Source organism: Aptenodytes forsteri, unplaced genomic scaffold (assembly GCF_000699145.1).
Source record: "Aptenodytes forsteri isolate BGI_AS27 unplaced genomic scaffold, ASM69914v1 Scaffold69, whole genome shotgun sequence".
In the NCBI taxonomy this organism is placed as follows: Eukaryota; Metazoa; Chordata; class Aves; order Sphenisciformes; family Spheniscidae; genus Aptenodytes; species Aptenodytes forsteri.
In genome coordinates this window covers 2799872-2822489 of record NW_008795885.1, presented here as the reverse complement: position 1 = coordinate 2822489, position 22618 = coordinate 2799872, and the positions used below count along the sequence as shown (strand labels likewise).

The following is a 22618-nucleotide window of genomic DNA, read 5'->3' as shown; positions in this document are numbered from 1 at the left end:
CATCCCTGCTAACAGTTCCAACAGACAGGCCCGCAACTACTAGATCAGCATGATTAACACACTATCCTTTCAGTCCCAGGCCCTGCCTATGCTAAAGAAATTGTGAAATACTCAGTAACATAGCCAATACTTGCGTGGCTCCACAAATGCTTGGTTCAATGCGGATTCCAATATAGACTGACAAAGCCAAGCAGTGTCTGCACACACAGAACTGAACAGCATTTTCCTCATCATCTAATCCAACCAGATAAAACGTAACAGTTTTGTGCAGAGATACTAAGGCTAGGCTCTAGAATTAATGCAGCTGTATGAACTGTGCCAATTAAAAGTATGCTTTTTTGCTTTCCTTTGGATACAATCCTAATGTAACGATCCTAGTTTTAATAGGTATCCCCACATAGTCATACATTTCATTATACAAACATAACTTTAATATTTTAAAGCTCCATTTTCAAAGTAATTAGTCAGTAACCTTACTCCTTACTCTTTCTTCAGAACCACAATCCTCTTGTCTGTTAGACCTCTCATAGTCTAATTTCTGGCCTTATATAGCCACAAGTGGTTTATACTAATCTGTTCTTGCTCCAGTTTTGTCCCTAAGTTTGAACAGACATTAGCTCCCATTCTTTCTTGCTTTCTCCAGCACTTGGAAAGAGAAATCAAATTCAGATTTTGCTTTGCCAAGTTGAACAAGACAATCTCTTTAAGTCACTTCTTCAAGCAAGCTGCCCATTTCTTTGACCATCTTCTACATCTTTTTTTGCCAATTTAAACTGAACCTTTTCAAGTGTAAGAGATAAGAACTACATATAACATTCCAGATCAGATCTCACCGCTCTTTATACAGTCCTTCCAATCTCTTACTGCAAATAACTTATCTGGTACATCACAGGATTGAATTTGCCACCATGCATCAACGGCTCAGCCATGCTGATCCCTGAGGGTACAAACACCAATTCTTTCCCCTTTTTTGTTTTTTAACTGAGGAGCTCCTGGGTGTCAGCATAAATTCTTGTTACCAATACTTTAAGCACCTTAACTTGCATTCCATACTTCTCAAAATTTAAACCTTTTTCTATTAAATCTACCCTCAAGGCCATCTATTTTTTTCTTGTTTGATATCCCAATATTGATCTGTATAATCTGTAGTGTCAATATCTGCATTTGCGTAAGCAAATTTCACAAGCACATGCTTCTATTTTCTGCCTGCTTGTCCCCCCCCGCTCCCTCCGATCCTGCAGTAATTCACCGGGTGCATAAATGCTACTTCTGTAGCTCAAGGGGTAGTACTGTCTCTGTTAAAAAAGAAGTGTCACTATAAAACCAGTCCAAAAACTTCAGGACTGAAAACAACTTATACTTATGGTATATGACAAAACTAAACTTTACAAAGGAAAAGTTGAAGTCGTCTGTTTTAGAAACACAGTATTTGCATAAAAGGTCAATCTGCTGCCAGTAGCTAAAGAGCAACACTTCCAATAATTTTACCAAGATACAGTGGTCTAAATTCAATTCACTCAAATTGAACACAAACTTGAAACTGCCTGTTTAAAAAAAAAAATTATTTCATATCTAACCAAAACTGTGCAGATTTAACAGGGACAAAGCTAACAAATTTTAAAAGTTACAGCGATTGAGGTCACGTTCTCTTGGATCTTTTTTGTGAACAAATTTCCAGGTTTTTTTACTTTGGACTCCACACAAAGCACAAGGCCTTTATCTGACCTTGCAGCATCATAAAATGTAGACAGGGAAGCAGGACATGGCTGGGACTACTCCTTGTTCAGTTCTGAGAATTATTACCCACTGACAGGAGTCCTGCTCTTTTTCTTTCTCCTAATCACAAATTGAATTCCCATCAAAAACAAAGAAATATTTGTTGTTTACAGGGAAAAAAAAAGCCTCACAGGAAAATTCACTAAATGAACATCTGCTTTCTCTATAGACAAGTCACATATGCTTCCTTGGAGATGAACATCAGGTTTTCTGTTAACACATGATTTCTGCCATCAGGTTGCTGTACACCTTGGCTGTTCATCACACTCTTTTTCAATTATGTTCAGTTTTGTCCTAGTTCTGTAATTTGCATAGCTTAACTTTAAAAACAAAAAGCCCTACAAGCAGTACAGGAAGCGAGATTAAAGAGAAGCTTGTTCTGGTGACAAAATTATACAGGCTAGGAGGAACAAGAAGCCATCATCTATGCAGCAGCCTTACCCTTCTACGCAGTCTGTCCCTTTCTTCACGAATAGCATTCATGGTGGCCTTGGTCCTGTTCAGCTCCTCCTCTTTGCTACACAGCATGGCTGTGAGGCTCTCATTCTCTTCCCGCAAGCCAGCTAGCTCCTTTTCCCATCGAGATCTCTCTTCAGATAGATTTGGATAAAGGTCACGTCCCAGTACACCCTCAATCTCTTCTACGGTCTGCAAAAATACAGTCATCAAAAACCAGAAAGCAGCAGAGAAAAATGATTGAACAAGACTAATGGTAACAGGACAGAACTGTGTAACAGGCAACTATATATACTTATATGTACGCTCCCAGCCCCACAACACCATTAGTTTGCTTCTTTTGTTTGATAAGTAATATAAAACAAAATTATTGCTTATTTTGTTTGACAGTTTAACCATTTTATTAAAATATTTCATACTGACCAACACCAAAGCAAATCGATGATTCATATGCAAATAAAACATGTCCCCCGTGAGTGACAGCAATTCTACTAGTTTCGCCTCAGAACACTTTAAAACAAATTAATGACTCCTTGTCATGGGTGAGCACTATGCTTGTTGCTTCCCTGCCTGAGTAACAGGCAGAAAGCAGCAGCCTGTGAATGTGCATAGCATGGGGCCTTTCTTAGTTCTAGACGGACTCCACAAAAGGGCAAGGAAAAGAGTGGGACAGTAAAAAAAGAGGACTCTTCTTTCCCATGTCCTTGAGCATGTTCTTTCCTAGGGGTGACAGAGAGATAAACGAAAGAAAGCTGGCCTTGGCTAGGCTTACATTATACCAGAAGACGTTACAGCCTTTCTAGCACCTAAAAAAGGCTGTGTTTCTCTGGGACATATAATGCCATTCAGCATTTCCCGCCCCATCCCCTCGCTCAGAACGGTGCCTCATAGGCACCATTCAGCACGGAGGATATTCAGCAGCTTCCACTGGGTGAAACTAAACTACACGCACACACCACCAGAAAGGGAATACTGCCATGCCTAAACTTACCGTCAGACTGGGCATTCAACATGTTGAAACACAGCATAACACTCAACGTGTCAGGTAACTATGTGCAGTTCTGATTCTACTACACAGCATATGCTGTGCCTGTGTTAAATTTTTTCCCTTATGGAAGACCTTTGCAACAAGCAAAACCCCTCCAATTGTTGCTTATAAGCTTCTGAATCTCCCTGAAAGCAGTCTGCATTAAAATGGTAGGAAGAAACATGGAAAATAAATGAGTATATGATGTAACTAGCGACCTAGAAGGTTTCATTTCATTGGATAATCCAAGAACAAATTACAGCTAAAGCCTATACTTTTAAGTTTAATATGGAAGATAAGTAACTCATGTACCAAGGTTAAAAATGGTCTACGTAGTTGTTTTATTCAAAATGACTTAATTTTTATATATAACAAAGATTACTAACAGAAGTTTATGTCCTTAATTTGGGAGGGACTGAAAGAACCAACTGGAGTACAGCTGAAAATGACAAACCAAGTTGAAAACATAACTTTGTTCTGCAAGAAATCTTCCCAGTGTTTTCAGCACTGTCTGACACTGTGAGGTATCAGTGAAATTTTATTATTTATCCATTATAATGAGAAGTTGGTTATTTATTGTTATCAATACATTAATCTTAAAGAATAAATCTTGGCTGCAGCAAGACTCCTTAGTGAGGAGGAAAAGACACTCATACAAAAGGAAAAAAGCTATTTTTAACAACTAGTTCAAGACGCCTTTATGAAAGAAGCAGGGACAAGACTTCTGCAGTCAGGTTCAGTGTATCCTTTTAAATCATGTTTCATGTCTCTCTTCATAAAACTGCAATACATTTAGAGTCACAAATATAAAACTCCATTGACAGAGTATCTACCCTACAATTCTGCTTCCATATTTGGTAGTAAGCTTAAATTACTTTTCTAAAAGAGCAATGCCTTGCAACATCTCTGTAAGATGAAAGAAGCCACAGCTCTCCCTTACAGTAGTTTCACTTGGACCTATAGGTCTCAAACTATGACCTATAACAAGGTAAGTTATTTCAACACAACATGAGGATGAGTTCAAGTTCTGAATAAGCATAGGGCGGTTAATCTTACAACGTGAAGAAAAGCTCTGTAATGGCAGGAGCATTCTCTCTTGATGATGCCAGCTTTATTTTAAAGAGTGCCTCTTCGTTGCTGTCTTCTCCTCTCCCTTCTTCCCCCAAAACTCCTCTCCTCTTTCACGCACTTCCTCTGCTGTTTCCTCACCCCTCTAATGCCAAGTTCTGCTGCTGCCTCCTTCCTCCTTATTCCCCAAGCTCCTAGTGTTGCTATTTTTCCAACCCCTCCCTTTCCCAAGTCTCTTCTCCTCCTCAGAGCACTACTGAGGGTGATAAGCCTGGAGCAACACTGAAAGAGGAAGGACTGTCATGAGGAAGCAGCAGCAGTGCCTCAACATCATGGAGGTATCTTCAGACAGAGAGGCTGCTGCTGTTTCTCCAGACTCCACTGCTACCATCTGCCCACACAAGTACAAAGTTCAGGCACTGACAGCATCAGCATGGGTCTGACAGTCAGACTAAGGGCTGCCCTATAGCCCTTCACAAAGCTGACGGATCTTTCTGCTTGCTTCTATGCTCCTTCATTTTGATGTGATCAATATCCTTTTGCTGACTAAACTATTACCACAATTCTCCAGTTTGATGACCAATATGATACCATCCTCCATGGTAAATAAAACATAAATATTGTACATGGATATATCTATGTAAACTACCAGGTTGTTTATTTTTCTTCAAAGCAGTATTACAGAGCAGTTTTATCCAGCATGCTGCTGCACAGCAGATAAATTCAGGTATAATTTCACAGATTATACGATTGAATTACAATGTAATGTTCTGAGCACAGGGCAGGATGTCATATCATGGTAAATCCAGTCTAGTCTCTGACACTGCCATCAGTACTCTCTGCCTTAGTTTCCTTACAAGAGGTGTTGCGTTACAGACGTGGTATTAGATGAAATCAGCAAGTATCAGGTTTAAAAGAAGCAAAAAGCAGCACTTTTTCACAAGGCATAACTCAATGGTAGAATTTATTCATACCAGAATTTGTGGAGGTCAAAAATTCAGACAGGTTAAAAAACACATTAGATAGAAACATGGAAGAAAATTCCACCCATGACTATTAAACACAAAGTCATCATCTCTGGCTCAAGAAGTTCTGAAACCCACCTTGCCAGAAGCATCTTTGAAGGAAGGAGAATAAGGACATACTACGCATGTCCTTTTTGATGCAGTCTTTCCATTGGCATCTGCCACTAGAGAGATGGACTTTTGGTCTGACCCACTGCAGCTGTTCTCATGTTCTAAATGGTTCATGTTTGGAAATATTTACATCTTTTTTTAATTGGTAGAGTTTTAGTGGTAGGTATCTGTTACTGATAGTTATTTACTCTTCAAAATATATGAAGCATTAACCAGCCTACTCTGTGGAAATTTTCTTAAACAAAGGATAGTTTTCTAACTGTTCACTTTATCAAACAATCTGATAAATCTCATTTCAAGGTCTTTTCATTCTTTGTGGGACAGAAACAACTGAGCTAGTTAGGGTCACATGATTTATATAAAAGAAGCAAAAAAAAAAAAAAATTTACCAGCAACAGCATTGAAGAAACCCAGTGAAATTTAACCATCAAACCAGAAGGATTCAGAACATTAAATGCATTAGTCCACCAGTGAAGAAAAAAGCCAACAGTCAAAGCAAAAGACAGTCAGAATATTTGAGGTTTTCGTTCAAGATTCCACCTGTTTTAAAAATCTCTCAGTTCTCTGTCTGAGGAAGCAGGAAAGAAGAAATGACCTGCAGCCATGGGTGGAATTGTGGAGAGGGGCTCTACGTGTAGGTTTTGCTATATTAAACGCATTGGTGACACACTAGCACATAATCGGAGCATGTCAGAGAGATTTGTATCTTCCTGAAAGGGTAATAACCTTTGCATGCTATCACTTGTCAAACAAAAACAATCTCAGGCTCTACAGAACAGGCAGTGGGGAAAAGCTTTCCCCAAAAATGGCTACGCATGTAGACATCACATGAAAATAAAAGGCCTGCTTTTTGGACCAGGAAGGAGCTGCTGACAGTTACTTATCATTGTAAAAGTTTGATTGTAGTTACTTTCAATCAACAGTAAACAATGGGGTTAAAATAAAAAGCGTGAGAATTAAGCTTATGGCAGCTATTTTGACATTTTGTTGAATCCACCTCCTGCAGCAGTTTTCATCTCATCCCTCTTCAGAGACCTCTGTGGACCTCACACAGACCAATCTCTACCTGTTTTCCAGGATCCACAATCCCTCTCCCGGTGAATACTGACTCTGAGAACACTTAACCCTAAAACTCCAGATAATACTGGGTGACATTCAAAGTATTGATCCTAATCCTCTGAGACACTCAGATAAACTGCTTTAAGACCATTCCCAAGAGACCCAGAAGTCAGTCTGTCTCTCTCTCTCTCAAATATACCCACATTCTTCAAACTACTACTCAACATTAATTGCTTTATAGGCCATTATATTCCTCAGGCACCACCAGGGACACAGGGGACCTTTCCCAGTAGCATGCTAAAGGGCTGTCTAAGCCTTTAGGGGAGGTAACAAGACCTCCCCACTTCAAGAGCAAACTGTCAATTTATTTGTTCTTACATAAATGAGTCACTGACACCTCTCCATCTGACACAAACAACTTAGAATCATAGAATCATAGAATCATTAAGGTTGGAAAAGACTTTTAAGATCATCGAACCTCTAAGATCGAGTCCAACCGTCAACCCAACACCACCATGCCCACTAAACCATGTCCCTAAGCGCCTCATCTACACGTCTTTTAAATACCTCCAGGGATGGGGACTCAACCACTTCCCTGGGCAGCCTGTTCCAATGCTTGACAACCCTTTCGGTGAAGAAATTTTTCCTCATACCCAATCTAAACCTCGCCTGGCACAACTTGAGGCCATTTCCTCTCGTCCTATCGCTTGTTACTTGGGAGAAGAGACCAACACCCACCTTGCTACAACCTCCTTTCAGGGAGTTGTAGAGAGCGATGAGGTCTCCCCTCAGCCTCCTTTTCTCCAGGCTAAACAACCCCAGTTCCCTCAGCCGCTCCTCATGAGACTTGTTCAGCTCTTTCCCTGTATATAGCAAGACACTCTACAGTTCCCTCGCTTTCAGGCTCTGAATCGCAATCGCTTCATTACATGTGCTATCAGGCATCCCTCTTCTTGTTCTGTTACATGCACAATAAAACCAAGACATACAAGTACCAGTTGAATTATTTGTTCCTGTGTCTGGCTCGTCTCACTAGAATTAATATACTACACATGCTTTGTGTTAAATACTAGCCTCACACTTTAAGACAGCAAAGTCACAACTTACGCATAGTTTATGGCATTTTATCTTCAAATTTCAGCGAGTATTACATATTGTGTTTTCAGTTACTGACCAATGACTAGCTGTGTGACCTTGGGCAAGCGACAACTTGTTTGCTGGATAACCTTCAGAAAGTAAATTAACTGCTGAGTGTTCCCGTTTCTCTTATCTCTGAAATGAGCATAAAACGAATATATTTCTGATTTGAGATCAAAAGTCTATTAGTAGCTCCTCCTGTGCCTTGGGGAATTCAGTGTAAAACAGGTGTACTACTGCTTACCCAACACACACTGTGAGCTGGAGTTGATTTCTGTGAAGTACTTTTACACCTTTGGAAGTAAAGTGCTATTACTACAGAATGTGATCAGCTGTCTCAGGCAAAGTACACACTGCATTTAGAACCTAATATTACCATTACCTTAATGGCTAAATCACAATGTTCACTGGCGGTAGTGAGTTGTTCGATATGTCTATCCACTTCTGCTACCGATAAGCTGCAGCTGCTTTTCTTCCTCCCGCAGACAACATTTTCCAGACCTGTCAGCACTCTTTGCAGTTCTGAATTCAAGTCACTACAGTTATCTAAAAGAAAGCAAAAGAAAGCAAAACAAAACAAAACAAGTATCACAACAATTAGTGACTCAGTGAAAAAACAAACTCTAACCCAGGAAGTGCCTGTTGCAGAACAGCTAGGACTGATACTGTTCAAGGAATGTCCTTGCAATCTGCCACTTTTTCCTCACCAACTGATAGGCTTAAATACCATAACCACATCAACGGAAATCATGAGTTACCTCCCATCTAACAAATAACACTCCCCCTACTTATCTGAAGTGTTCATTCTTTCTTCAAAACCCTCTCTTTTCTGAAGGGCAACATTTTAAGACACCACATGCTCACATACTATGCCATTTCTTTATTGTTATTCTTTTTGCCATTCAGGGCCTATTATCCTGATTTTGTTACCCTCAAAGGTTTTTCTCTGTAAATTCAACATTTTTTCTGCCTGGTACATTCACTGACATTATGACTTGACATTTTTCAGAGGAATTTTTCTGGTTCTACTTATGCACTGCCCGATTTAAAAAATCCTGGTGTTTACAGAAATGATCCCTACTGACTATCTTAGAGTCTATGTTTCATTTTTATAGCTATTTCTCCTACAAATGCAACTACAGAATACTCAGGGATCATAACAGCACACCCTTGTTCTTTGCTGTGTTCCATCCTACAACCGTATTAGCAGCATATACAACAACGCTATTTTAACTATAAAATGCGGCAGAGAATCGCTTCCTTTTCTGTCTTTAGGCAAAGCTCTTCTAGTGCCTTGGGCGCTGCCACAGCGTCCTCCATTCTGTGAAAACAAGTGGGTCTCAGTACCTTGCTAGCTCACTTCATAAATTATTTTTGTTTTTCTTAGGCTTACATCTGGCAACAGACAGTGGCAGTGTCTCCTAAGGGAGACACATGGTAGAATTCACCCTTGTGCTCTCTCTCGGATGTGCTAGTTAGTATTTCTGGCTTAGTAGTTAAGAGTTTGCAATAACTACCAACTGTACAGCACACAAGTGGTACACTATGAGACAGCGCACCAGCAGTTCCTATACCTTACTAAAAACAGTGGCAGGCATTCTTGCTGGAGGGTGTTATTTCTGTACTACTGCTGCAAGCGTTTCACCATGGTCAGAATTCCCTAGTAGCCTCACAGCTGTGGTTCTTATAGGAGACTAAAGCAGTGTGGCATTGAACTGTCTCTGAAATTTAACAGACATGAGACACCAGATTATTGTAGACTGCCTTGAAATCTCTCTGTGCAAGAGAAGACTGAAAGTGGTTGGATGAAGGGATGAGATGGTCAGAAATTAAAAAAACTATAAACTCATTCCCACAAATCTAACTCCACAGCCTAATGCAGATAAACATGAACCTATTGCTGACCAAAAAGAAGATTTTAGAATGATGTCACAGTATTGGATGAAAAATGTGAATGGGCAACACATACAAAACTTTACTCTTGAATTCATATTCACTAGGTCCTGACTAGCAGCCACCCATCTGTTGCAGTAATTCCAAAAACCCCTTTATAATAACACTCACTTACGAGCAACAGATACCATGCAGGATGCTTAATTGTAAAAAACTCTATTTTGTTTGCTTGAACTTACTTGTTTCCATAACATCTTCTATAACAGACATTTTGTCCATCTAAACAACCTTCACAGGACCTTGTATGCCGAGTTTTGTTCCTACAATAACATTTTGCCCAGAAAATAAGGGTTTACAGTAACGAGAACACCATTTCTCACAGAAAACCAGTACAACCCAATCACAAGCTCTGCAAGACGTACTGGAGAGCATTCATAGTTTTAGCTCTTGGTGTTTTATTGCCTGTAGCAATAGAGCAGCATATCCACACGCATTAGTGTATCACGACATATTATTTAGTCACTGATGCTCATTCCACTAGGGCAGTAAGCAAGGTCATGCACATGGTTATTAGGTCATGATTTTTTATCCTTATATACCTATATCTAGAAGGATAAAAAAAATTTAAAAATTTGTCTATATATATGTGTGTGTACACACAGACGTATATACACACAAAAGGATTTTTTTCCACAAGAATATGGAAACAAAACCCAAAAAAGACAGAGTCCATGTAAAGAAGGAAAACATGGAAACAATGCAAGAATCCCTAGAGTTAACATTCTTATTTTGTCCGTTGCTGTATTTCATTTTATTGCCATGTTTCCCACTGTTAGCAGAAACTTAAATCGGTAACTTGCTGTTAATGTACACAAACCCTGCTTCAGCTCCAGCCCATGAAGAACAAAATCAAAGCCCTAACCCCAAAATAAATGCTGAAAAGTAAATTAGTTTGAATTTTTTGTCAAAAGAAAGGGAAAAAAAAGGAAAGAAAATTGAAGGAAAAGAAAGTCCTCATGTTAGAATCTGTTCAGGTAGGAACTTCATAATAAGCATTAACTTTTGAAAGTAAAAACATTCATTTTTTAAGAACAGAAAAACCTCTACTAAAATATCTTGACTCCATACAATATTTTGTTAAGTATACTTTGAATTCCGTATGTCAGACACTTTGTGATTACATTGTTATTAACATTGTATATTAATACATACAATAATAATATTAATCCAGAAATTAAAGACACTGAAATACAAACGTTCTGTGGCAGGTCTTGCATTCATAAAAAAACAGAGCTCCAGAGCCGGTGTATTCATTTCAATTTAAGAAATCATACAGAAAATCTCTTTTATATTGTTGCTTACAGTATCAACATGTTTTCTACATTACTAAACTCCACTTGAGGGCAACAAATACTATGCCCAAAAGCCATCCTACTCTCAGATCCATTCCTCTAAAAGGCACTGTACTGGAAAAAAACAGCAAAAAGTTCTCATTAATGAAGTGCACTGCTCCAAACAACTGGAAACTGTTTTAATACAGTTTCTTACGTATGGAAGCAAATATTGTCTGTTGCATTATAACCATCAAAGCCTCACGTAGAGTTAATAGCTTAATATTTAAGGATCTCAAGTTCTGCAACAGGGCTTAAGATTGCTATTTCAATGATTTCCTAAAACACTGCTTGTGTACAGTATCACCCACAGAAGCTCCCAGGCACCCAGCTAGTTTACCTAGGGAAGAAAATGAAGACCAACTATTTGGTTTTAAATATAAATTAAGAGAAATAGTATTCTGAAGAGTATTCTGGAAATCAGTCATAGTGAGGATTACACCAGACTTCTGCTAGTCTACAGCTATGGTGCTCAGCAATTGTGCCCAAACACTTAAAACATTATCATACTAAAGACCTAGTGTCTGCTCATGCTTATTTTGCAAACTTTATGGAGTAATTATTCCATACTTGGAGGTTCTTCAAATGACCAGTAATTGTGCTTGGATGACAAAATAGATTAAATTCTGAAGTAATTTCTGAAGGAAAGATGCTTGCCCTCTTAGTTCTTAACCAGAAAAAACCAGTTACAGACTGTCTGGAGGTGCTCCCTCCTTGCACTGTATTTGAACAACTTGTGTCAGATTTGTCCTTGTCTAAATCCATTTCAGCAAACTATCCTTATTCCATATTCTCCACTTTCAAAAAATGCAGACATCCTTTATAATTAAGCTGTAAAAGAACTGGACAGACAGTTCCATTCACCACGCTTTTCCCCCCAACTTTCATTGTGTCTGCAATTATTTTCTAGAGTTAGACTACTTTACAGGCACATGTAAGGTATGTGAATAGTTATTTCCCCCTCTCTTCTTTCCCAAAAGTCATGAGCTCTCCTGAACAATCATTCCATTTTAGACTCCATAGCTATTCTACATCAAGGCACAGAAGTTACTTCACATATAAGTTCATAGCTGTGGAGAAGTTCAGCACTTGTGATTAATACAGCCTAGATTCATATATTTCCTCACCAAACGTTTGGATTTGCATTTCAAAGGCTATGATGCCTTTCTGCTCAGGGAAGGCATGACGTCTGCTAAGAAGCATAACTCACCCACGTCTGCAGTGACCATGGTGGACTGATTCTCCGGTACCGAAACAGAATTCTGGTCCATGCTGCGTGAGTCTTCGTTAACCTCATGCTGGCTTTGGCTGAGCTCTGACCGCAGCTCTGAATACTCATCTTCCTCCCTGGGAGAGAGAGCAAAGGCAGAAATAAAATCCTCTGAGGAAATAAGTATCTCTGTGACACTTATTTCAGACCTCTAAGCTGAGCCACAGGATACAATCCACACAAGTGTAAGTGTTTTGTCCAGCCAGTAGAAAAGGGTTTATACCCCTTACCGCAAAGCAACTGTGCTATGCCCATAACACCCACTTGCAGCAGCCAGTGCCTGGTTTCCATTTCTTTATTCCCAAGTTTGTTATTACTCCAGACCACTGTACAAGAAAACAATGCACGAAACTGAGTGCAAGCAAGGACGCGTGCAAGAAGGACATACACTACTCTGCAATAACTCCCCAACTGACAATTCTTTATCAGCACAAGTGGCTTTTGATCCCAAAGTGGATTAGCAATAACCGATTTTGGTCTCCTTCTCAGTTCAAGGATGCCATCGGCTTCTGTGCAAACCAAGCGTGCACATGCACATACCTGCATATGTGTATGAAAATGCTCTTGGGGACAGGTAGGTTTTTCATTTTCTCTTCTCAAAAGGAAGAGAACAGATAAGTGAGTATAGCACTGAACTGCTGGAGTTAGTGGAAAATAAAAAGCCTCAATTACCTAGGTTTTAACTTATTTGTCAAGCTGGTTCTACTAAAATAATTGAGGACACAGAATATTTAGCTAAAGCGAATGAGCTTAAAAAAATAAGGGCTTTTCCCTCCTGTCTCCACACGAAGAGTTCAAAGCACTGGGAAAGAAGGTAAGTAAATGAATAATAGCTTTGCTTGAAAACATTTGTAAACATTTTTTCTTTTGATCCACTTGCTGATTCAACTCGGAAATTTTTTTTTTTTTTTACTTCCATAGTGACTGTTTTGACATTAAAGTATGTATTTTAAACATGAGAAAAACATCAGCTTATTCAGGTGCAGAACCCCTCTGATAAGTAAGCAAACAGCCATCATGTTACACACTAAATCAAATGCAGAGATACATTTTGCTGCAGATTCAGCAGAAAAGTGTGAGAATGGAACTGTCTGGATTTGGAAACAATAAGAAACAGCAAAGAGCTATCTGGGGATCTGCATCTGGGAGGGGCACCTGTAATGTTAAGTCTGCTGTGTGTATGCTACATGGTAATGAGTGTTTCTTGCAGAAATATTGCAGGATTTAGCCTGGAGGCGTGTCTGGATTTGCCAGGCAAAACAGCAGAGAAGATGGTCCATACATACAGGGAACAATGACAGAAGTAAAGTCTGCTCTCAGAATAGCAGAGGTGACAATATATGAACCACACCAATTCAAAAAAGGAATTTCAGCTTGCTTGCCAAGCAGGGTTTCCCAAGGTACTGAGATGTAATTTCTACAGGAACCATTATGCTCTTTTACCCCTTACATTTGCTTCAGTGCAAAGAAAGTCTGACTTTATCAGAAGCACTTAGTGACTATTATTAAACAAAAATGCAGGTCAGCTGGTTAAAATTGAGATTTAGATCAAAGAAAGGTCTTTAAGGTACCATGCAGTACATGTTTAAGAAAGTGTGAGAATTAAATTATGAATAGCAGGAATTAAAACAGTGTAATGAAGACACATAAGCATGAGTTAATGTTCCATGAACTTGTTTATTATTAGCCACAGCACAAGGCAGTAGTAATTAGCTTTAGACAAAAACAATTACCAAGCACTCAAACAGTTGCATTTTTTTTGATCTGAAGGTAATTCATTTTTTCATTTAAGAAACAATTAGTCCTACATTTTTAAAACCTGAATTACCTCTACAAATGGACAAGAGGCTGTGTTTATCATAAAACAATGCCACACACAATAGTAATTTCTCACCACTCTTCTTTTGGCTCTTGTTGCATAGATTTTCTGTTTAAAATCCAACACAGCTTCATTTAGCTAGCACTAGTGCTGTTTTTTCAGTTTAAGCTCCCCCAGTATCTTGGGGCAATTGAAAAGTATGTCACGCGGCAGGACTCACACCATTCTGACGGCTCAAGCCAGAAGTCAGTTTCTGAATGAACTAATGCTTCTAAGACCTGACCAGAAAGATCAGAAATCCATTTTTGGTAAAGCAACAGCAAGGTCAATTGGTCTCTCCACCACCAGACTCATAGGGGGCAGACTGAGGGCCAAAAACACAAGGGGGAATTCAAGGGGAGCGATGCACCACAAATACAAATTCTGCATTTAAAACTGAAGTTGGCAGTAACAGAAGATACTGTTTGAGACTCCCCTTTCCCCAAAACAGGACAAGAGTCCTCCAGTGGCATTGGAAATGCAAGGCACTCAACAGCTGATGACGACTAGCCACTGAACTCCTGCCACACCACCCAGAAGGTGAAGGCATTACAACTTCCTTGCTGCCTCCATCATCTAAGGCCTCACTGGAGAAAGCAGATATTTGTTTTCCTATGGGCTCTGATGGTTCCCAGGTGCTGGAATGTCATGGTGAGTTGGAGGCAATTAAGACCAGATCAAGCTGTTCTAAACACAGAGTGGCCTAGTGTCAATGTTGGAGCAAAAACGTGCGTTTTACAGGTACGTCTGCACTTACTGCTTTCCTCATATTCAGGTGCAACCAAGGATCACAACTGCTGCACAGACACTGAGAAAAACTTGATCAAATAGTGAGCGAAATGGCACACTTTCAGCATCCTTTCACACCACTGACGAGTTCTGCCAGGATGCTGGCAAGGTGCACATTCTCTTCATGGCTGCAAACAGTGCATAGTTTCACACTTTAGGTGCCAGAAGTTTTTCAACAATCATTTTACTTGAACAACTATTTTTAAAGCATTCTAAGACCCTCAGATAGAAAACACTACAGGTGTATGTGCACTGCAACCCAGAGATTGACTGCTCCCTGTGTATACACACTTGAGGTCCCTCTGAACTAGTTCACTTGTGAACAAATAGCGGCACACTTGAGACAACATGGGAATTTATCACTGAAGGCAGATGGGGCTGGGCACTGTATGCTGAAGCCAACATAAATCACACTCACACTGCCATTTGAACTGAATCCAAGTAGCTTCTACCTAGCACATATTTAGAAGCTAGAATCAGACTTCCAGGTCACTTGTGTAAGTATGACTATAAGTGCCATGTGTTATTTCCCGTGATGCTGTAGTCTATTCACAATCCTTCTTCCTCATTAACTCCAACACAACCTACTTTCTGAATGTATTTCAGATTAAAAGCTGTTAAGTCTGAACAAATGGTTTTAGAGAAATGAGTTACAAGCTTCTTGACAACTGTTTCAAATAATCCTTAGCAGGCACCAATATTCCACAAAGTATATTTCTGTTTGTTTTTGTTAAAGTTGCTTATTATTTTTAGAGTTGCACAGATGTACCCAAACCAGCCACTGGTTTAAAATTAAAAGCAATTTGTTCTCTTCCTTTTTCCTTTTGCTGAACCTCAATTTGACATTTAAGAAAGACTGTCAGTCATAGGCCAAAGTTGTTTCTACACAACCAAGTTACAGATGATTTTGCCAGCCAAAGACATGATCAAGAAAAAAAAGAGTTGAGTTTGAATGAATCTAAGCTAATACTAAAAACTTTTGAAGTCAGGAATATTCACCTTTAACATAGACATAATTCCCTTTTAGTACACTACCACGTAATTTATAAATGCTTTCTGTGCTTCAGAGTTATCAGGTGTATCCTTTATGTCCAGGGGGGTAGATTTAGACTAGATATAGGGAAGAAATTTTTTACTCTGAGGGTGGTGAAGCACTGGCACAGGTTGCCCAGAGAGGTGGTGGATGCCCCATCCCTGGAAACATTCAAGGTCAGGTTGGCCGGGGCTCTGAGCAACCTGATCTAGTTGAAGATGTCCCTGCCCATGGCAGGGGGGTTGGACTAGATGACCTTTAGAGGTCCCTTCCAACCCAAACTATTCCATGATTCTATGATGCTATGTCCAAGTACTTACAGTATGACTCTACAATTGGGAAGATACATTTGATTGGCCTTGCTGTCTTCTAAGTTGTACACACTTGGAGAGAAAATGGGAGTAGGCATACACCTTGTCAAAGGACAGAGAACCTTTGCAATACAAAAAATTTGTCTTCTACAAATAGAACAGCAGAAGTAGGGGTAACACTGCCACCGGCATCCATTCAACATGCTAACAGGATCCCCAAGCTAGCATCACTCAGTGAAAGCTGTTCACTCTAAAAGAAGCTGACAAAATGTGCTCTGCACGATCATCATGGGCTCTTCTGCCCAACAGTCTTGCAGAGTTTGACGAAAGCCTGTGACTTGAGTTTTACAACGAACTTAAGCAAAATACTAGCCACCTCCTCCCACTCTCTCCCTAATAACGTAGACAAGAACACTGAGACACTGTCACACAATTACAATTTTCCAAGAAAAAACATAGCCAAGGTTTATGTCTCCAGACTGCTCAAATAAAAAAAGCATCCTCATCCTAGTGGACCACTTCTTTAGTGGAGTCTTTTTGCTCCCAAACTGCTACCTTCTTGAGCTGGTAGTGGGTAAATTCTGCATTGTCACACATGAAGAACTAGGCAAGCAAGAGGCTCGTCTACTTGCACAGTATGAGTATAGGCAACTCTCTTTTTAGCCTTAATATCAAATCAGTTACAGCTCTATTTCAGCTTTTTTTTGGTGAAGTTGGGCTTCCAAACCAGCTGGGCTGTCCAGAGCAGCAGCAGGGAGATGAGACAATTGCAGATAAATGTTGGCTTGCTCCCACAACCATGGTGACCTCATTTTCCCTAGGGAATGCTGGAAGAACGTAGTGCAAGAACAGCAGCTAACTTCATGTGGCCGCACACATGGAACTTGTTGTACCCAAGAAATGGCTAGCAAACCTAGAACAATCCTGGAAAATTCTAAAAAATACTCCTGTAAGTGCTGTTACTGAGATCAGCATATCAGATATACCTGGGAAGAGGCACAGACACTGACATATGACTTAAGCTCTCTTTTAGAGCTGGCATTACTACACCACGTGAGCAAAAGCCATTACACTTCAAGCTGTGTAAAACCCCTGGCATTGCAAGGGGAAAAAAAAAAACCAACAACAAACCCACCAAAAAACAGAGAGAGAAAAATTCTCAGAATGGAGAACATTAACTAGCTTACACAGCCTGCCAACACTCCTCAAACTGTTGCAATACCTTATTCAGATTTAAACACTCTTTCTGCTTACTTTCTGCCCTACTTTCTGAGGGTACTACTCGCATTCAAACAAAGAGCTACAAATTTAAAGATAATATAGCTTAAGCAGGATAGTCAAATACCCTCCATGAAACTTTTGGGTTTTGGGAGGAACCATGAAGAATGCCAGAAAGCAGCAGTACATCAAGCTACATGTTAGTTTATTTTTACAGCCTAAAAATGATACATGAAAACACTGAACAATCTCTGTGTCACACTGGGGAAACATTTATCTGTTATGCAATTAATGTAAACTCAAGAAAACTGTTTCCAGAAAGACAGCCTAAACTTTGTGATAGCACAAGTAAAGCCTCCACTCAGTATTACTTGCAAGTATCCAAGAGTCAAATCAAAACTGAAATCCCTCCTGTGTCCTGGTTTAGAGGAAAGTATAAATGCCGAGGCCCTAGCAGGGCCGTGCTCCCAGAACCCTTTCCCTCAGGACTGTTTTGTTCCAGCTCCTGGGCTCACAGTCCCCATAGCCAAGGGTGGAGCACTGTGAGTCATATCTGTCCCAGCAAGGACAGCAATTACAACACCCTCGCTCTGTGGGATGGAACAGCTTCTCAAGAGTGACACAAGTAGATCCCAGAGCAGATTTACAGAAAGTCACAGCAGGAAGCATCAGTTTTCCTTCTTTCAGTTGTCTTTACAAACCCTATGGAATCCCTCCAATTCTACCTCTGCTTGCCATTTTTAGGAGGAATATTACTCCTCTGTTCCCCAGACACCAAATTATTGGCCTGCCAAAGAAAACAAGCTATTCCAATCATTAAAGGAAATAAAAAATCCACTAACTTAATAAACATTTTTGTTCTTACTAATAAAACCAGGACAAATAAAACCAGAGGAGGCATCCTAGCTGTCTGAGCAAAACGAGCTCTCATACAGTAAGACCAAAGAGGTGGGGCACGACAGTGGTGTGGCACCTGTTGCAGCAGTATTGGTCTGATGCCTTCAAAAGCCTGCACCCCCCAAAGGGGCAGCAAAACTGCATGCACTTCCTATCAAGCTCGGTTCTTACGCCTCACTTTCCTGTGTATGCCACAGCTGACTTGTTTATGGACATGGTTAAACACTCACAGTATCCACCCGATTCCAGTATTTTGTAAATGAACACCACTTGGCATTTAGCTTGCCACAGGGACTCCAGACAAACAATTTTTAGGGTTTCTATGTAATATTTTTCTTAAATGTCATAGAGTTCTTCTGTCATTCAAGAAAAAAATATCAATGCAGCTCTCATGCTTCTCAGATTTTGCTTTTCAACCTCTCTGTTCAATTGGTAGAGCTTTACCAGAGAGGAGGGTGGGATGGGCAGCCAGTATCATGCTGAAAAGAAAGGTGACTCGAAACAAGACGAATGGGAAGTTTGTCTGCAGAGGTATCAAGCATGAATGAACACGGGAGTCGCAGGGATTTTTTCAGAGAAGTACTACCAGTTTAGAAAATACTTACCTGAAAAATCTCACCATGATCATTGCTAGTTATGATCATCTCAGAGCTGGCAGTATTTATCTTCTTAAGTAACATTAACATAATGTGATTCTGTCACTGCTTTTATAGTGGTATACATGTGTGATGATGCTTTCTTTTATTTATGGCACCTCAAACCTTTTTCTTTTTGCATATAAATATTTTCATGAAAGGTTAAGTGAGTAGTTGTAACAACATTGCCTTGTGCTAGTAGAAACGTTTACAAGGAAGAACAAATGAAGCAGTTATCAAAAAACTTGCAGCTAATAGGCAAGGAAAACTGAAAATTTGCTACATGGGTAGAACACCATGTCAACATTACCTATGAAAGTGTCAAATCTAATTTGATGTTCTCTAGAAAATCCATAGATTCTCATAGTTTAGTTGCATCCTCACAAGCTAAGCTTTAAGAAGCTCCTTCCTCGTTCTAGTCCAACTTTTTCTAGGTTGAGAATAATGGGTAAAAGCAAGTGAGGAAAAATAAGTGTTTTCCTGTAGTCAAATGTAAAGTTTATTTTAACACAAGTAATGACCTAGTGTAATACTCCATGCTTTGCTGCTCCAAGGACAGGCAACAACGTGATTTCTACCATTGTGTTCTGTCACAAACACCAGTACAAGTAGATGCAAAACCTACTGAAATCCATTTGAACCATATTTCTCACCACAAGTGATTTTACTTCGGTGATCTATAGGATGCCACAAAATAAACTTAAAAGCAGAGGTGCAGGCTGGGTGGCTACATCTTCCTTTATCCACAATTGCTATCCCTTATCTGGTACCCTGGCATGTATGTTACGCTAAAGGAATATTTAGATGGCACAGTGCAGTTCTTTGCAGTGCTCATTAGGCTTTGCAAAGTGTGATTTTGCCAGAGAGAATGTAGCACTTTTCAGCCTCGGGATGATACTCTGCAGAACAGACACCTTAATTATGGGCAGCTAGCTACTCAGTACCAGTCACAACAAGCCTAACTACTGTAAAGTCATCATCAAATTATATTTAGAGTATAATTCATATCATGTTTTGCACCATTCTTCCATTGGCCCAGAATTTCCAGGAAGTTGCTGTACCTTATTGTTGTTCCCTGTAGTCGATCAATTTTCTTATTTAATTCAGCAATGATACTGTGCAGCTCTGTGATTCGTTCCTCGTAGCGTAGTGTTGTTCGCTCCTGCACGTCTTCGTGCTCTCTCATTAGGTGGGATTGTTCACACTAAAGCAGAGAAGCAAGGAACAGAAAGGGTCTTATGAATAACTGCACAGAGATCAGATACAAGGCAAAAGTGCACACCATTAATGGTTTTCTTACGCATCAAACCAACACTGCCTTAGCAAGAGAAAAGGACAGATGCAAAATATTGACAGGTACACAAAGGTATGTAATTACAAGATTTTAGGAACTGAAAGACTATGCAGTGTACTTTTATTATTTTTTTTTTCTAAAGAGCAGAAGCTGCCCTTCCTACTTGAACAAAAAACGCCATCTGCAACTCAAAATAGCTATAAATATCTCGTCTTTGAATCCGTGAGATTCATGATGCATCATGAATCTTCAAGGATCTTCCCAACGTGGTCTGAATTAGAACAAGTCCTAAGGCAGACACCACATTATTATAAAGAAAAGCAACCACACTTTGAGGTTATGACTTCTTCTCTAGCATGAGTATTTGTTTTTATTAGCCTTTAAAGATAACATAGCATATTTTTTATTATTTTAATCCTCCACAATAAAATGCTTATTATTTGAACAATTAAAAGGCTACATGGCTGCTTGTTTTTTATACATATTACAAAATCCTCCTTTTTCCTTCCAATGCAATTTTAAATCCAGCCTCTCTGGCTTACTCTTCACACCAGCAAACACTCTACTTCAGTTACAGCAAACAATTACAATCTACTGTAATTACAATTCAACAGTGCATGCTGATTGAAGTTATGCTTGGTAGTGGCCGAAAAGAGCAAGACTTCTAACTTTTTGCTTCTGTCTCCCTGCAGGAAACAGTCAAGCCTCCTTGCAACCACAGAATGGTATGTACTATGCTGCCAATAAAAGAAAATTCATAAGCCAACTGACAGTATAAAAACCTCACTCGTTAGTTGAAGACCTGCAATGTAAGATTCTAGTAGCATTTCTAAAGACTACAATTTATAGTAATGTATGAGGTTCTCCAACATTGCTGCATCAAAACTTGTTTTTTCAAATCAAGTAAACACTCTACATAGAGGTAACTCCCTCAACCCTTTGTATCATAAATATGAAAATTATACCCAAACTAGCAGGTAAGCCAGAATTTTCATAGCTTGCCCTCATATTCTTTGGCCACTCACATTCACAGCTTGAGAACATCATCTACATAAAAGGCTGCTTGAAAACTAAAATTTACATTGAGCTTCAATAATATTTTTCTTTTAAATTTTAAATAAAATTTATTTCACTATTTTAAAGTTAAAGGAATACGCATATTGAAAGGTAGCCCAGACATTAGAGCACTCTTCCACAGACTACAACAAAACAGTTTCTTACTCCAGCGGGAGTCAAAAGCACCTTCACCTACACTAAGACAAACAGACCGTATCTTCACATTGAAGAGGAGAGCAAAGGGTCACATTTTAGAAGACTGATAATGTTCACCTGGCTTTTAAGACTTCATGTTGGCAACTGACGTGGTTATACATGTATATTATAATGACTCTTTATGGTAGGATCATTCCACGACTTATTTCGCACGTTTCTGTATCTTAACATCGTATCTGGCTGAAGAACTACCATGGCTTTCAAAGTGCAGAAGTAACATAGAGAAGATGTTTAACAAAAGCTTTAGAACAGATTTAAGTGCAATAAAGAGTTGCTTATTCTGCCCTTCTAAACCTAAATTTCCTCTGACACACATTGATACCCACAAATGGTACCTAAGCATTATCCAGATCAAGCAATTATGCGCACTGTTTTCTTTTAAACCAAAAGGATGTTTCAGACGGAGTGTGTAATAATTATTTTCAGACAAGAAATAAAACCTTATCACAACAACTTTTGTCTTTCTAAGCTATGCACTGAAAAGCAGAATTTGTTTATCTTGACTGCAGATATATGGACTCTTGCTAATGGACCTCAGCCACATTACCAGACTTACTTTCTGTTTTCTCCAGCCATTTCTCCGTCATCATTTTTCAGGATAACCATCATTTAGTGACAGACATACTTTTGAACAACCAGCAGTCTGGCAATATAAGACAACAGCTTCACATTTGATTTTTTTTAAAAGGGCTCTTGGATTATGTTGGGCAAAAGTAACTGGAAAAGGCAGAAAGGAAACCTCTGTGAAAGACAGGACATGATGCTAAGAAGGACTGCTGTGCCTTCGAGGAGGGTAAAGAGTTACGTGTCTCTGAAGTTCTGGTCAGCCATGACAAGTCTCAACTAAAAAAGGCAAAAGCATCCAAACAATGGAAACATAGTTCAGTATGAATCCCAAAATGCAGCAATGGAAAATTCTTCTGGTTATACAGGATTGCTCCTTATTATGGCACATTCATCTCAAAGCTTAAAAGGGAAAAGAAACAAATGCATGTTTTGGTACCCATTGCTAAAGTTTTTTTCTGGGATACTGAACCTGTTCATCATCCTCTTTAGTTTCTGTGTCCTTTGAGTCTCAGAACAATGGATCTGCCACCA

At 39.4% G+C, this 22618-nt stretch overlaps 1 protein-coding gene across 1 annotated transcript in view; it reads right to left on the bottom strand.

Annotated features, from left to right (window-relative positions):
- Positions 1–22618, bottom strand: part of LOC103903045 (colorectal mutant cancer protein) — a 159957-nt gene that overhangs the window by 47172 nt on the left and 90167 nt on the right. The window contains exons 3-6 of the mRNA XM_009284174.2: positions 20016–20158; positions 12154–12290; positions 8042–8205; positions 2218–2424 (exon numbers count right to left, since the gene is read on the bottom strand). Coding sequence (XP_009282449.1) covers positions 2218–2424; positions 8042–8205; positions 12154–12290; positions 20016–20158 — 651 coding nt within the window. The remainder of the gene's footprint in view (positions 1–2217; positions 2425–8041; positions 8206–12153; positions 12291–20015; positions 20159–22618) is intronic.